The 16,730-nt window shown below is 49.7% G+C and overlaps 1 protein-coding gene across 1 annotated transcript in view; it reads left to right on the forward strand.

Moving 5' to 3' along the window:
- The window catches only part of LOC101344901 (NADPH--cytochrome P450 reductase), a 32,679-nt gene that overhangs the window by 15,268 nt on the left and 681 nt on the right, over positions 1-16,730 (forward strand). The window contains exons 2-13 of the mRNA XM_004385937.2: positions 2,093-2,141; positions 8,397-8,525; positions 10,012-10,161; positions 10,804-10,928; positions 11,419-11,508; positions 12,045-12,143; positions 13,242-13,358; positions 13,461-13,579; positions 15,210-15,391; positions 15,701-15,850; positions 16,161-16,431; positions 16,509-16,654. Of these exons, the coding sequence (XP_004385994.2) occupies positions 2,093-2,141; positions 8,397-8,525; positions 10,012-10,161; positions 10,804-10,928; positions 11,419-11,508; positions 12,045-12,143; positions 13,242-13,358; positions 13,461-13,579; positions 15,210-15,391; positions 15,701-15,850; positions 16,161-16,431; positions 16,509-16,654 (1,627 nt within the window). The remainder of the gene's footprint in view (positions 1-2,092; positions 2,142-8,396; positions 8,526-10,011; positions 10,162-10,803; positions 10,929-11,418; positions 11,509-12,044; positions 12,144-13,241; positions 13,359-13,460; positions 13,580-15,209; positions 15,392-15,700; positions 15,851-16,160; positions 16,432-16,508; positions 16,655-16,730) is intronic.

Genomic DNA, 16,730 nt, shown 5'->3' on the forward strand with positions numbered 1-16,730 from the left:
CTGAAGGGTAACCACTGTCCTGACTTCTGTCCCCATAGGTTAGCTTTGCCTGTTTTTGAACTTTATATAATGGAATCATACAGTATGGACTCTTGTCTGTCTGGCTTCTTTCACTCAGTATCATGTTTGTGAGATTCATTCGTATGTAGTAATAATTCATTCTTTTTTGTTGCTACAGTGGACAATGTTCCATTGTAGGAATATAGCACAGTTATTCATTCTACTGCTGATAGACATTATGGTTATTTCCTGTTTGGCCTATTGTGTCTAATGCTGCTGTGAACATTCTGTCTTTTGGTGTACAGGTATGTATGCGTTCTGTTAGGTGTACAGCCAAGGAGTCAAAAGCTGGGTTACAGGGTAAGCTCAAGTTCTGTTTTAGAAGATGCTGCCAAACAGTTTCCCAGAGTAGTTGGGTCCTGTCACATTCCCACCAACAGCATATGGGATTCTTGTTGCTTCTCATCTTCACTGATAATATGATGTTGTCAGTCCTCCTCATTTTAGCTGTTCTAATATTCTAACAATAAGCTCTTTGTGGTTTTAATTTAACTAATAATGTTGAGTACCTCTCCATATGTGTATTGGCTATGTAGATACTCTCTTTAGAAAGTGCCGGTTCAAGTCTGTTGACAGTTTTTCTGTTGGGATTATCTCTTTTTCTGACGGGTTTGTAGGAATTTCTTACATCCTCAGTACGCGTCCTTTGTCAGATATACGTATGTTGCAGATATCTTCTCCCCTGCTGTGGCTTGCCTTTCATCATGTTTAAATGGAAGCAAATGTATTTTAATGTGCAGGCTTGTCACTTGATTCAGACTGGCCATAATTCAAACATCCTGAAGACTTACCATCTGAAGAACGGTAAAAATTTTCCCACCTTGCTGTCCTAGACCAGGATTTTTAACCTCAGAGTCCCAGGTGAGGCTCAGACAAGGCTCAGTGGGCTTCTTCAGATGGTGCTGCAGGCCTTGGGCAAGGGCCAGAGAGAAGAAAAAGGACAGGAAGTAGGGAGGGAGGAGGCAAGAAGCTGGCAGTTAGGGAGTGGAGAGTGAGTAGACAGGCCAGTCCCAGACAGATCCTGAGGACTGTTATATGCCAGGCAGTGGTGCTGGCCCTTTGTGGGGGATAGATCCAGTTCATGGCTATACAAAGTGCCCAGGGACACAGAGAAGGGAACGATTACATTTGGCCCCAGTGCAGGAGAAGGAGAGCTGATATCTGAACTGGGCCTTGAGGGTGGAGCATGTGAGGAGGGTGGAGTATGAGAGGAGGGTGGAGTATGAATGCTCTGGGTAGAGGCAATGGCATGAACAGAATCCCAAGGTTTATCGTTTACCTGTTAAAACCTGTTGCCATCGAGTTGATTCTGACTCATAGTGACCCTACAGGACAGAGTAGAACTGCCCCATAGAGTTTCCAAGGCTGTAATCTTTACAGAAGCAAAACTGCCACATCTTTCTCCCATGGAACGGATGGCGGGTTTGAACTGCTGACCTTTCAGTTAGCAGCTGAGTGCTTTAACCACTGCATCACCAGGGCTCCTTGGTTGTCATTTAGGGAGTGGGATGTAAGTCAGTGCATCTGAGTATGGTTTGTGGAGGGGCATAGCAGGAGAGGCGGGGGACAGACTCTGAAGGGTCACAGCAGCCATTGAAAGTTTTAGAGTAGAGCAGGGTGGCCGCATGGTCTGTTTGTATTTGGGAGACTCCTGGTTGCTCTGCGAGGCGGGGACTGGAGGAGGATGAGGTTAAAGGCAGAGGTGAGACGAGGCTGTGGTGCCTCATTGGCTGTGGATGGTGCGGGAAGGACTAGTGAAGACTTTTGACTCTTCTTTGTTTGAGGCAAACAGGTTTGTATCTATCTGGGGGCAGGCAGGTATTTGCCTTGCAAGGTGTTGGTGTTGTAAGAGGCTCAGAAGCTGCTGGCAGGGGGCCTAGGAGCCCTGGTCCTGCCTCTTGCAGCCCTGATACTGGACCAGAGGCCAGCTGCTGGCTTAGGTACTGGGGAGTGGCACGGGGCAAGCTGGAACGTCCCTCGATATGCTGCCACGACACCTGCATCTCATGCCCATTGAACTCGTGTGTTTCAGGACCTCCTCAGTCACAGAGAGCAGCTTCGTGGAAAAGATGAAGAAAACGGTGAGTGTGCTCTGTGTTTGTGCTCTTCTCAGTGTGTCTTGGCCCTGGTAGTTGCATCCTGTCACAGAAGGCCAGCTTCACTGGACAGGGGAGTTCTCCTGGCTGGGAGAAGGCGGTGGGAACTGAGTTGGGGCTGGCCCCCTTGTGTGTGCATCCTTGGCTAACCAAAGCCCAAAGCTGCTTTGCTGTTGCTGGGAAGGTTTGCTTTGCTTTTTGAATGTTTCCTTCTTGAACAAACCACATTATAGGAATAGACCCTCCCTCTAACTCATGATGTTGTCCCTTTTCTTCCCTTCCATTCCAGGCTCTGTCCACCAGCAGATGTAAATCTCACATAGCTGTGGTCATTGCACAGCTACAGTTTTATCTCTGTTTGTTTTTAATTATTTAGTTTTATGAGTAGGTACTACATTCACATGGTTAAAAGCCAAAACAAACTATTCCATGAAAAGCCTTCCTCATATCGTTGTCACCCACGACCCAGTTCTCCTGTACAGTAATTGCTCTTAGCATTTTATGTATCCTTCTAGAGCTTCTTTACACACATAGAAATAGAAACAAATACAGATTCTTATTTTACACTCTTTTTAAAAAAGACGCCAAAGGTGGCATATTATATACACTGTTATACATACCTTGCTTTTTTTTTAACTTAATATTTTGGAGACACTTGCATATCCATATGAAGATACCTTCCTCATTCTTTATTATAGCTTCATAAATCCCACTGTCTAGCTATATGGCTATGGATTTATTTTAACACTGCTCTATCAATGGGGGAAACCCTGGTGGCGTCGTGGTTAAGAGCTACAGTTGCTAACCAAAAGGCTGGCAGTTTGAATTCACCAGGCAGCCCTTGAAAACCCTATGGGGCAGTTCTACCCTGTCCTGTAGAGTTGCTATGAGTCAGAATTGACTCAACGGCAACGGGTTTGGATTTTTTTTATTGGTCTGTCAGTGGGCACTTGGGATATTTCTAATCTTTTGCTCTTAGAAATAATGCTGTCATGAATATGTGGATCAGTTTGCACATTTGCAAGTATGTCTGTATTAAAAAAAAAAAAAAAATCCCAGAAGTGGAATTGTTGGATTAAATGGTATATGCATTTGTAATTGTGATGGAGGCTTCCAAATTGCTCTTCCTAGGGGTTACACCAGGGCACACTCGGATTAGCAATGTGTGAGAAAGCCTGTTTCACCACAGCCTTGCCAACAGTTTATCAAACGTTTGGATTTTTGCCAGTTTTCTAGGTTAAAAAATGATATCTCAATGTAGGTTTAGTTTGCGTTTTTCTTATAAACGAGGTTAAGCAGATTTTCATATGTTAAATGGCATTTATTTATTTTTTTCCTTTTTTGTAAATTCTCTATTCAGATACTTTGCCCATTTTTCTGTTGGGATTGATCTTTCTCAAATAATACCTTAAAATCATTAGGGAGATTAATCCCTTGTCTGTGATATGAGCTGAAAATATTTTTCCCAGTTAATGGTTTATCTTTTGACTTGGCTTATAGTGTTTTTGTTTTTGCATGTAAAAGTTGAATCGTTAACTTTCTTTTTCTTTTTATGGCTTCTGGACTTTGGATCATAGTTTGAAAGACCTTTCAAAAGACCACCCAAAAGATACAAAGGAATTCTTCCATATTTTCTTCTAGTACTTTTTTGGTTTATTTTTGGAATTTAAAATTTGATCTATTGGGCAGTTATCCTGGTGTAAGGTGTGAGATATGGCTCCAACTCTCATTTTTTTACGCAGTGTCTAAATACCCTGTAATAGAGTCTGTCTTTTCCTTATTGGTCTGAAATGCCGTCTTTATCCTGAAAAGTACACGCATATATATATTTGAGTCTATTTCCATATTCTATTTTAGTTCTATGATCTAGCTGTCTGCTTATATATACTATCATATATTTTAATTACTGAAGTTGTATAATTTGGTTTAATATCTAGTAGTGCTAGGCACTGCCCTGCTGCCTCCCATTGCTCTTATCTTTCAGAGTTTTCCTGGCTCTGATTTCACGTATATCTTTATTTTGGGTACCATCTTTATTGACCTCTAACTCACTGACTATACAGTTCACCCATTTAAAGTGCACAGCTCAAAAGGTTTTTAGTAGGTTCATGTGCAGCCATCACCACAGTTTTAGAACATTTTCATCACCCCAAAAGGGAAACTTGTACCCCCTTAGCAGTCAACACACACTGCCACACCTCCCCCAGTCCAAAAACCAAAAAAAACCGAACCCACTGCCATCAAGTTGATTTCCAACTCGTAGCAACCCTATAGGAGAGAGTAGAACCTCCCCATAGGGTTTCCAAGGCTATCAATCTTAGGGAAGCAGACTGCCCCCTCTTTCCTGCGGAGTGGCTGGTGGGTTTGAAGCACCAACCTTTCGGTTCATAGCCGAGCAGTTTACACCGCGCCACCAAGGCACCTTCCCTCAGTCCTAGGCAACCATTAATCTGCTTTTTGTCTCTTTAGAGCAAGGCTTTGAACCTGCTTTAGAGTTGCTTATTCTTGGTATTTCAGGTAACTGGACTCATACAATATGTGATCCTTTGAGGCTGGCCTTTTCACTGAGCATGTTTTCAAGGGTCAGCCATGTTATATGGCTAAACAATATGCCATTGTATGGATTCAGGTTTATTTATGCCATAAATTAGGGCCCCTAGCATTATCCCTATGTTTTCTTTCATGATCCTTATAGTTTTAGGTTTTACATTTAGGTCTTTGATCCATTTTGAGTTAGTTTTTGTGTATAGGGTGAGGTATGGATCCTGTTTCATTTTTCTGCAAGTGGATATCCAATTTTGCCAGCTGCATTTGTTGAAGAGACTTATCTCTTCCCCATTTAATGGACTTTGACCCTTTGTCGAAGATTAGGTGTCTATTGTTGTTAGGTGCCGTGGAGTCGGTTCTGACTCATAGCAACTCTATAGGACAGAGTAGAACTGCCCCATAGGGTTTCCAAGGAGTGACTGGTGGATTTGAACTGCTGACCTTTTGGTTAGCAGCTGAGCTCTTAACCACTGTGCCACCAGGGCTCCATAGGTGAGTGGATTTATTTCTGGGTTCTCAATTCTGCTCCATTGGTCTATGTGTTTGTCATTGTACCAGTACCAGGCTCTTTTGACTACTGTAGCTGTATAGTAGTTTCTGAGATCAGGTAGTATGAGGCCTCCTACTTTGTTCGTCTTTTTCAGTAACGTTTTACTTATCTAGGGGCTCTTTCCCTTCCGTATAAAGTTGGTGATTAGTTTTTCCATCTTGTTAATGTTGCTGGAATTTGAATCAGAATTGCATTGTATCCACACAGATTGTTTCAGGTAGTATTGACATTTTCACAATGTTAAGTCATCCATGAGCATGGTATTTTTTTCCATTTATGAAGGTCTTTTTTGGTTTCTTGCAGTAGTGTTTTGTAGTTTTCTTTGTATAGGTCTTTTACATCTACATCCCTAGTTAGTTTATTCTTAAGTATTTTATGTTTTGGGAGGCTATTGTAAATGGTATTGTTTTTGTGATTTCCTTTTCAGAGTTCACTTTGTTAGTGTAGAGGAATCCAACTGATTTTTGCATGTTGATCTTGTACCCTGTCACTTTGCTGAATCCTTCTATTAGTTCCAGTAGCTTTCTTGTGGATCCTATGGGATTTTCTATGTATAGGTTCATTGTCTGCAAACAGGGATGGTTTTACTTCTTCCTTACCAATTTGGATGCCCTTTATTTCCCTTTCTTGTCTTATTGCTCTAGCTAGGACTTCAGTACAGTGTTGAATAAGAGTGGTGATAAAGGGTATCCTTGTCTGGTTCCCGTTGTCAGGGGGAATGCTTTCAGTCTTTCTCCACTGAGAATAATGTTGGCTGTTGGTTTTGTGTATATGCCCTTAATTATGTTGAGGAATTTCCCTTCTATTCCAATTTTGGTGAGAGTTTTTATCAGGAATGTGTGTTGGACTTTATCGAATGCCTTTTCTGATTTCAGTTGAGACGATTGTGTGATTCTTTTCCTTTGTTTTATTTCTGTGGTGATTATGTTGATTGATTTTCTAATGTTGAACCATCCTTGCATACCTGGTATGAATCCCACTTGGTTATGATGTATTATTTTTTTGATATGCTTTTGTATCCTCTTGGCTAGAATTTTGTTGAGAATTTTTGCGTCAATGTTCATGAGGGATATTGGTCTCTAATTTTCTTTTTTAGTGGTGTCTGTGCCTGGCTTTGATATCAGGGTTATGCTGGCTTCGTAGAATGAATTCAGGAATATTCCTTCTTTTCAGTGCTGTAAAATAGTTTGAGTAATATTGGTGTGAGCTCTTTGAATGTTTGGTAGAATTCTCCACTGAAGCCCTACAGACCAGAACTTTTTTTCGTTGGGAGTTTTTTTTTGTTTGTTTATTATCTCTTTAATCTCTGCTTTTGTTATGGGTCTGTTCAGATTTTCTACCTCAGTTTGTGTTAGTTTAGGTAGGTAGTGTGTTAGGAATTTGTCCATTTCCTCTAGGTTTTCAAATTTGTTGGATTATAATTTTTTACAGTATTCTGTTATGATCCATTTTATTTCAGTTGGTTCTGTTGTGATGTCACCCATTTCATTTTTTATTTGGGTTATTTGCATCTTATCCTTTTTTTCTTTGTCAGTTTGGCCAGTGGATGGTGATTTTATTGATCTTTCAAAGAACCAGGTTCTAGTCTTATTGATTGTTTCAGTTGTTTTTGTTTTCTGTTTCCTTTATTTCTGCTCTAATCTTTATTATTTCTTTTCTTCTGGTGGCTCTGGGCTTCTTGTTCCTCCTTTTCTATGTGTTTGAGTTGTAAGATTAAGGTATTGTTTTTGGCCCTTTGTTTTTGATGTGTGCATTTATTTCTCTCAGTTAGCCTCTGAGCACTGCTTTTGCTGTGTCTCAAAGGTTTTAGTGTATTTTATTTTCATTCTCATTTGATTCTAAGAATTTTTAAATTCCATTTTTAATTTCTTCTGTTACTCAGTGGTTTTTCAGCATGGCATTGTTCAGTTTACAAATATTTGATTTTTTTTCCTTGTTCTTCCTGTTACTCATTTCTAATTTCATTGTAATGTTTTGATTTGAGAGATGCTTTGTATTACTTTGATATTTTTGAATTTATGAGACCCGCTTTGTGGCCTAAAATTTGGTCTGTTCTAGAGATGATCCATGTTGCTGGAGAAGAATGTGTACTGTGCTGTTGTTAGGTAGAGTGCTGTTGTATATATCTGTGAGGTCAGGTTGGTTGATTCTGCTGTTTAGATCTTCTGTATCTTTGTTGCGTTTCTTTCAAGTTGTTCCGTCCATCATCAAAAGTGGAGGGTTAAGGCCTCCTACTATTATTGTAGAACTGCTGTCTGTTTCTCTTTTCATTTCTGTTAGGGTCTGTCTTATGTATTTTGGAGAGCTGTCATTGGGTGCATAGATATTTGTTATGGTTATGTCCTCTTGGTGGATTCAGCCCTTAATCATTATATAATGTCCTTTCTTGTCTTTTATGATGAAGTTTGATTTAAAGTCTATTTTATCAGAGATTAATACTGCCACTCCTGCTCTTTTTTGGTTACTGTGTGCTTGGTATATTTTTTTCCATCCTTTGGTTTTTAGCCTCTTTATGTCTTTGTGTCTAACGTGTCTCTCCTGTAGGCAGTATATTGATGGGTCATGTTTTTTTATCTGTTCTGCCATTCTCTGTCTCTTGAGTGGTACATTTAATCCATTTACAGTCAATGTGATTATCGATAGATATGAATTTACTGCTGTCATTTTGTTATGCTTTTTCCCCTGTGGTGTTGAGAGTTTCTCTGTTCTGCTTAATTTTCTGTGCTATTTTTGTTCATGAATTGTCTTTTCATTTCCTTATTTTTTGTCGATTTTGTGTTTACTGTCTTTTTTATTTTCTTCTTTATTTTGGTGAGTTGTACTATACAGGAAACATATGCTTTGGTTACCTTCTCTTTTTACTTAACATTACGTTGTGTTTTTTTCTCATTATTAAAAAACATGTCAAAAGTGTCATCTTGAACAGCTGCATGTGTAAGATTATCTTGAGGACTCCAGCTGGCTGTGCAGTAAGATGCTAGTCCCAGCAGTGCTTTAGAAAGAACTTGAAGCCTGGAAGAAAAGAGGATGCCCTTGAGAGGGCCCTGCCTGCCTGACCTACCCCTAGTGCTATCCACTGGAGCCTCTGGTGAAGCCTGTGGTTCCTTGGGCTCCTCACTAAGCTTGTGTCTGGCCTTCTGTAGGGGAGGAACATCATCGTGTTCTATGGCTCCCAGACGGGGACCGCTGAGGAATTTGCCAACCGCTTATCCAAGGACGCCCACCGCTACGGGATGCGAGGCATGGCAGCAGACCCCGAGGAGTATGACCTGGTAAGCTCCCCCAAGCACTCTGGCCCCCCTCCTCATACATCTTCCAGTCAGAGTTAAAGCATTAACGTATTCATCTCTGGATCATAGGAGAGGTTTAAAGAGCTTAAAGTTAGCCAAAGGAGCAGATAGGAATATGTGTCTCTTTTCATTTGTGCTAACAGGTAAGTTCAGACAGAGTTCCTTTCCCCCACCCCCACCCCCAAAATGCAGTGGCAAGGGAACCAGATTGGGAGTCAGGGGACCTAGGGCCTAAGCCCACTCTGACCTGACTGCCTGCATCACCCTGGGCCAATCCCCGCCCTACAGGTGCCTCCTTCCTCGTCTACAAGTGAGGGCATTGGACTGGATGGTCTCTGAGAAGCCTTCAGCTTTACCTGAAATGAGGCAGTTGTTCTCCCCTTTGGGCCACTACAGGACTGTCTACATAACCGACCCTTGGTGTCCTGGTCCTGCTTCACCTGGCCTCCATCACCCACTCAGCCTTGATCTGAGGGCTGTGGGGGCAGGCTTGCTCTTCACAACCCCCAGGATCGCCCTACCCATTCTCTTTTCTGGCATTGGGGCCCCCTGCCCTTCCCCTAAGTGGTTGTGGCTGTCCAAAGTGCAGGAAAGTTAAGGCAGGCCACCTGCCTGCTTTTGGCTCAGGAGGGCAAAGGGAGTGACAGCCAGGCTACCGGCTCCAGATGGCAGCAGGAGAGAGGGAGCCAATCCTTACGCACCCAGGAGGGGAAGGGGAGCAGGGAGCAGGTGGTACTGGGAAGAATCCCCAGGGTTTGCCTTCCCGCTCTGCCCTGATGGAGGTCATTGTCAGTCATTGTCTGGGCTAACTGAAGGAAATGCCAGACATTTCTGTCCTCAGACCAGCTCTCTCCTGAGCCAGCTGCCTCCTACACATGCCACTCCATCCCCTACACCAAGCCTGTCGTCCCCACCTGCTCACCTCCCCTGCCCTTGGGGTCTTGGTGGTGGGCACTGCCACCCACCCAACTCTAGACATGGGTTTTCAAGTTGGATGAACAATTAGTTAGACTCTAGTGGGATCCACGGTTATGCTGTGCCTTAGGGACTTTGTGGAACGAAGGTTTTCCCAGGGCCTGAGTGCCAGCCAGCGGTGGAACCCAGCCTGTTCCCTGCCTTTGCACTGCCCACACTCCAGGCTCTCACCGCTGCTCTTCCATGCCTACTGTTCCCTTTCCTCTTGAAGTGCACCCACCCCCCTTGAGCCCTACAAACTTCTAATTGTCCATCCAACCTGGCTCAAATGTCAGCCTCCTCTCTGAAGCCCTCCTGGACCCCTTGTTACACCTTCCAGACAGATGGAGTGGTTCTCTGACCCTGACCCCCGCCCTGGTGCCCAGAACATCCCTGGTCCTGAGCTGCAACAGGGCATCCTGGGCTCACGCATCTGCACCCCCTGGCTAGGGCAGACCTGAGCAGGGCAGGCTCCGTCATGGTCAGTGGCCGATCCCTGCCCCTGTCTCTCCAGGCTGACCTGAGCAGCCTGGCGGAGATAGAGAACTCCCTGGCAGTTTTCTGCATGGCAACCTACGGCGAGGGGGACCCCACCGACAATGCCCAGGACTTCTACGACTGGCTGCAGGAGGCCAATGTGGACCTCTCTGGGGTCAAGTACGCGGTGAGTCACCCGTCTTTCCTCCAGTGGCTTCCTGTAGGCCCATGGCAGGCACTGCACCTCTCCTGGGAATCCTCCAGCTCTTCACCTGTTCTGATCAGCTGGGGCGGGCAGAGGTGTGAGGACAGGAGGCTGCAACCTGAGAGCCTGACAGGGAGCTCGTGAGTAGGAGCCCCAGGCTGCTCATGGCCACAACACTGTATTTGGGGGCCCTCTTCTGCCCTGGGACCCCAGTGACTAAGAAAGCTTTCCTTCTGGTATCCCCAGCCCCAGTTTGTTCTGGAGGGTATTCGTGGCTAGAGACTAAAGGCAGGAAAGGTGTGGCAGGGTGACCAAGATTTGGCTGGGCAAGGACAGCTGGAGTGACCAGCTGGCCGAGCTGGGCTGAGCTGCCCCCCTGCTGGCCATGTACAGCTGAGGCTTAAGGGGACCCTGGACCCTACAACCTGTAGGCTGCAGGTCACGTAAACAAAGCCGCTTCCAGGGGCCAAAGATGGCCCCACTCTGTCACAGTACAAGGTGAGGCCCATGGGTGCTGCCTGGCAGCTTGGCCAGCGCTGTGGGGAAGCCGACCTCCTTCCCAGACTCTGCCAGTCAGGCTGGAGGCCTGGCCTCAGACTGCCCCCCACCACCCCATCCCTGCAGGTGTTTGGCCTCGGAAACAAGACCTACGAGCACTTCAATGCGATGGGCAAGTATGTGGACAAGCGGCTGGAGCAGCTGGGAGCAAGTCGCATCTTTGAGCTGGGGCTGGGAGATGACGACGGGAAGTGAGTGCCCCCGACCCCAGCCCTGCACACTGAGCCCCTTCGCCCTCGCCCCATCCATCCCCCAGCCTTTCAGGTCCTAGGAGCCACAGGGTTAGGGAGTTGGCTGTAGGACATGATGGGGAATGTGAAGCCGTCACTGTCAGCTTGCTCAAACCCAGCGACATAATCAACAAGGAACAGGAATCTCCCTCCCTGCCCACAGCCTTTGCCAAGTCACCCATTTTGCTTTCTAGCATCTTCTCCCAGCCTGCCCAGCCCACATAGAAACCTTCCATGGTTGGCGTAGACACTCCTCTAGATCCCTCCCCAGGCCTTGGTTTTACATCACCGGGTAGACCAGAGTGCAGTGCGCCCTGGGGTTCTGGTGGAGGGCGATGGAGGGGGTCAAGCTGGCTGGCAGCCCATTCCAGCGTCCCAGCTGTGGGTGTACGAAGCCATCCCCTCACTGAGTCCCGCTGCTACAGCCCGGCTCTCTCTCTCCCTTCCCCAGCTTGGAGGAGGATTTTATCACGTGGCGAGAGCAGTTCTGGCCTGCTGTGTGTGAGCACTTCGGGGTAGAAGCCACTGGAGAGGAGTCTAGGTGAGCATGTCCCCTGCAGTCTGGGTGAGAGGCTTGTGGGCGAGTGGGTACCCGAGGGAAGCCATCCCAGGGGGTGGGCTGGCTGGTGGGGTGGGGATGTAATGAGGAAAGAGGTTGGCAAAAGCTTCGTCACAGAATCAGCAGGGGGCCGGGGGGCGGGGGTGTCAGGTCCCAGGGTAAGGGGAGCTTGGGCTTTACCTAAAAATGACAGGGCATCAGGAAGAATCACCTTGAAGCATGCTTCCCGACCTGAACTCCCAGGCCTGCCCTGCTTTCTCCTGGGCTCTGGCTCCAGACTGCCCGTCGCTCGTTCCCTCTCCTTGCTCTCTCCTGCCTCCCCAATCCTCATGCGTCTGCTGTGGGTCCTCTCCTGCCTCGGTCTTCAAGTCTGGATTGTGGGGTTTCACAGCCCTGCAGCCTGCGTTGTCTTCTCCACACGCTGACTCCGAGGGCAGCCTTCTTCCTCTCCTGGCACTGAGCCCTACAGCCTCCTAGCCCTACCAGCACCCGGCCTCACCTTCTGTCTCCCTTTCTAGCATTCGCCAGTACGAGCTTGTGGTCCACACAGACATGGACATAGCCAAAGTGTACACCGGCGAGATGGGCCGCCTGAAGAGCTACGAGAACCAGAAACCGTGAGTAGAGTGAGCCTGCTTGGGGCCAGCCCTTGGTGCACCCGTGTCTCAGGGAGCTGGGGCTGGCAAACAGCTGGAGGCCCCTGTGTATCCCCCCAGGATCTTTCCTCCCAGACCCCACCTCATGGAGCCTCCTTACCGCCACCCTTGTCCAGGAATGGGTGGGGTGGGGGCCCCTACATCATCATCTCCACTGTACAGGAGGGCACAGGGCCCAGAGCAGAGGGAGTTCCCAGGAGAGCAGGGTCCTCGGGACTCCACCCATTTCCCAGCTGGTACTCTCCAGTTGAAGGCACAGCCTTTGGGAGGCTGGCATGTGCTCAGTTTGTTCATTTGCCTTGATGTTTTGCTTTGTACATATCCTGAGCAGGGACCGCGTACCTGTTCCTGCACACAGACATAACAAGTTAGGCTCTATATCCAGGTTGATCTTTGGCAAAAGATTTCCTGAAAATCTACTGCAGTATTTGGAGTTTTTTGTCCAAAAACACTGCGTTCCTCTCTTGGGCCCCTGCCTTGGTCATCCCTGGGTATTGTCCAGACTGGCCTGCAGGAGCCAGCCCTAGGACAGTCCTTGCACCACTGAGACTTAAGGCCAGCAGCCCTGCTGCAGCAGGAAACCCCAGCGTTTCCCTGACTTTATGGAGTAAAGATTCTTTCTTATTCATGTTACAGCCTAATGCATGTAGGGTGGTAGTGGGGGCTGTGCTCCACACAGTCATTCAGGGAATCAGGCACCTGCCATCTTGTGGCTCCATCCTCTGGGGTCTGGTCCTTTGCACTCAGCCCCCCAGTGGGCAGAGAGCATGGAGGAGCTCATGGATATTTTAGGGGCCAGCCTCCGTGTCTGTGTCTGTAATGGGGACACCGATAAGTTCACTCTGTCCACTTTGTAGGGTTGAGAATACTGGATTGGATGAGGCTGGGAGAGCCCTTATGTAATCGTGAAGTTTCCATGTGACCCTTGGAGGCCCACAGGGCCCCAGGCCAACCCTCTCAGGTGTCCTGTGTTTTGTGGAGCCAGAAGCGTCCCTTCAGGATGGAGAGATTCAGATCAAAGACCCAGCCAATCACTGAGCTTCTCTTCTCCCCACCCAGTCCCTTCGATGCCAAGAATCCATTCTTGGCTACAGTTACCACCAACCGGAAGCTGAACCAGGGGACTGAGCGGCACCTCATGCACTTGGAATTAGACATCTCAGATTCTAAAATCAGGTACCTGCTGCCACCACCACCTCCCCCAGCCTTCCCTCTGGGCCTCCTGATCCAGTTGGAGCCAGCCGGCCCCCCTGTCCTGAGCCTCACTTCTCCTTCTAGGTATGAGTCTGGGGACCACGTTGCTGTTTACCCAGCCAATGACTCCACCCTTGTCAACCAGCTTGGTGAGATCCTGGGTGCCGACTTGAATGTCATTATGTCCCTGAACAATCTTGATGGTGAGTCTGGGAATCAAGGCCACCCTCCCCTCCTCTGCTGGGCCTGACATAGCTGCCAGCCTCAGCCTCTTGCTGTGAACCCCTCTGCACTTCCACTGGCCACCGCCTGGGGCCTAGCTCCTGCCCCTGCTCACTTCTCTCCTTTGCAACCTTGACTTGCCTGTTCCTTCTCAACAGTTCCAGAACCAGCCCAAGAGACACAGCACAAAAGGGGGCTGGTTTATATTAGAACCTGTCGTGCCAGAAGTGGGCACCCAGTGGGTGTGGATGTGAGTGCGTGTGCGTGCATGCACAGGTGCACGCCCACGTGGGTCTGACTCTCTTGCTCTGTAAGGGGCATGACCTTTGTGCCAGCAGAGGCAGGATCCTGTTGGGGGAGGCCATGGTGCTCACTTGCCCACCCAGGAGAGTCAGAGCCCCTCTGGGCAGGCCTGTGCCTGCCTGAGAGCTGTTCAGAGTGAGGGCTGCAGGCGGCAGACTCCCCCAGGCAGACGTGTAGCTTCAAATGAGATTCTCACACCCCCACCCTGGCTGGTGCAAGGCCAGAGCCTGGTTTCTGGGCCAGCACAACAGGGCTCCAGGGTGCTAAGAACACATTTCTTCTTGATCTGGGTGCTGGATACAAGGTGTCCATTTGTGAAACGCCACCATCAGCTGTCCATATATGATTTGTATACTTTATTTACGTATAGAAAAAACTCTCCAAAAACTAGACTCAACTCCTTAGCACTGAACCTTGTCCTGGGTCAGGCCCTCCCTGTGTCCTCAGCAGCCCTCTCAGCAGTTCTGCAGTAGGTCACTTGTCATCGGAATACAGGGGCCCCCAGGGGAGTGCCTTGTCCAGTCACCCATCTGAGTGTGGAGCTGGTTCTTGGCCCTGCTCCCTGCTATTCTCCCCGCTCCTCTCCCTGCCATGCTTTCCACTGTGCTCCCTGCTCCCCTCCCTGCCATGCTCCCACCATGCTCCCTGCTGTGCTCCCTGCCCTGCTCCCCACCACGCTTCCTGCTCCCCTCCCTGCCATGCTCCCCACCATCCTCCTCTCCCTGCCCTGCTCCCCACTCCCCTCCCTGTCATGCTCCCCACCATGCTCGCCACTCCTCCCCCGCCATGCTCCCCACCATGCTCCCCACTGCCCTCCCTGCCATGCTCCCCACCATGCTTCTCTCCCTGCCATGCTCTCCACGATGCTCCCCACTCCCTTCCCTGCCATGCTCCGCACCGTGCTCCCCACCATGCTGCCTGCTCTAGTCTGCTCAGGGTGGTGGTGGTGGTATCAGAAAGGCCCCCTGTTGACTGGTAGGAGCGGAAACACCAGCAAGGGTGCCACTGAGCGCTTGTGTGGCTAAACCAGGTGGAGAGGATAGTGGGGCTACGTGGCTGGGGGCTGGGCCGCAGGGAGCGCCCACAGTGGATAGGCCCAGCCCACAGGCAGGCCAGACACAGACTAGATCCAGCTTGAAACTTAACACCTGGCCGAAGCCTGCGGTTTGGCCCCAGGGCCAAGGAAGTGCCAAGGAGAGCCAGCTCTGCTTCCAGTGCCTACAGGGCCCACCTTCCTGTAGAGCACCACCCCACCCCCACCCCTGGGTGGTTGCCACGTACCCCAAATCCTGCCTTCCTTCCCTGCAGAGGAGTCCAACAAGAAGCACCCCTTCCCCTGCCCCACCTCCTACCGCACGGCCCTCACCTACTACCTGGATATCACCAACCCACCCCGCACCAATGTGCTCTATGAGCTGGCCCAGTATGCCTCAGATCCCAGCGAGCAGGAACAGCTGCGCAAGATGGCCTCCTCCTCGGGCGAGGGCAAGGTACACCTGCCACCCCCGCCCCACATCCAGACACGTCGTCCCCCTGCCCAGAATCTCGTAGGCCGTGAGGGAATCTCTGGTGCACAACCCACAGGGTGGTGAAGAAACTGCCAAGGAAGGGGAGGAAGGGGGACGCGGCACATGAGCACCTGGGGGGGTGGGGAGGAATGGGTTAGGACTGGGGCCCGGCCTTCCTGCTTGCTTTCCCAGAAGCCTCTGCTCACCTGCCACCCAGCCATCCTCCAAGCTCCTTAGACCCCAACTTCAGCCTGTCCCACTTCTCACAGTACGTGTTCTGTCTCTTCCCAGGAGCTGTACCTGAGCTGGGTGGTGGAGGCCCGGAGGCATATTCTGGCCATTCTGCAGGACTACCCGTCCCTGCGGCCCCCCATCGACCACCTGTGTGAGCTGCTGCCTCGGCTCCAGGCCCGCTACTACTCTATTGCCTCGTCCTCCAAGGTGGGGGCGGTTGCCAGCTCTGCCAGGAGGCCCGGCCTGACTGGTCTGTCAGCCCTGGGCTAGAGGCCTGTGTCTTCAGCAGGGCTGGGTTGGGAGATTGCTAACTCCTCTCCAGCCCCGGTGCTGAGATCCAGTCAGGAAAGCTGTTGGAAAGGGGCCTTTGAGGTTAGGCACCAGGAATGGTGTGTGGAGGCCTGAGGAGGGACCAGCTATGTGACTAGGCTTGGGTGACAGGCTGGACTGCCCAGGTATGGGAAGGGGCCTTAGCACGCCGAGGAAGGGGGGGCCACTCACTCCTGTTCCCCACCAGGTCCACCCCAACTCTGTGCACATCTGTGCCGTGGTCGTGGAGTACAAGACCAAGACTGACCGAGTCAACAAGGGCGTGGCCACCAGCTGGCTGCGGGCCAAGGAGCCTGTTGAGGAAAACGGCCACCAGGCTCTGGTGCCCATATTTGTGCGCAAGTCCCAGTTCCGCCTGCCCTTCAAGGCCTCCACGCCTGTCATCATGGTGGGCCCCGGCACTGGCATTGCCCCCTTCATAGGCTTCATCCAGGAGCGAGCCTGGCTGAAGCAGCAGGGTAAGTGCATGGCCCAGGCAGGAGGGGCATAGGGACAGGGCACAGGTCCCACACTCATCCACCCACTGCTGCCCCAGGTAAGGATGTTGGGGAGACGGTGCTCTACTATGGCTGCCGCCGGTCTGATGAAGACTACCTGTACCGCGAGGAGCTGGCCCAGTTCCACAAGGACGGCGCCCTCACCCAGCTCAACGTGGCCTTCTCCCGGGAGCAGGCCCACAAGGTGAGGCAGTGCGCAGGCCTTGCTCAGGCAGGAGGGTGGGGCCCAGCCCCTGCCTCACCAGCCCGGCCCCTCCCCC

This window comes from Trichechus manatus, unplaced genomic scaffold, assembly GCF_000243295.1.
Source record: "Trichechus manatus latirostris isolate Lorelei unplaced genomic scaffold, TriManLat1.0 scaffold00151, whole genome shotgun sequence".
Taxonomy (NCBI): domain Eukaryota; kingdom Metazoa; phylum Chordata; class Mammalia; order Sirenia; family Trichechidae; genus Trichechus; species Trichechus manatus.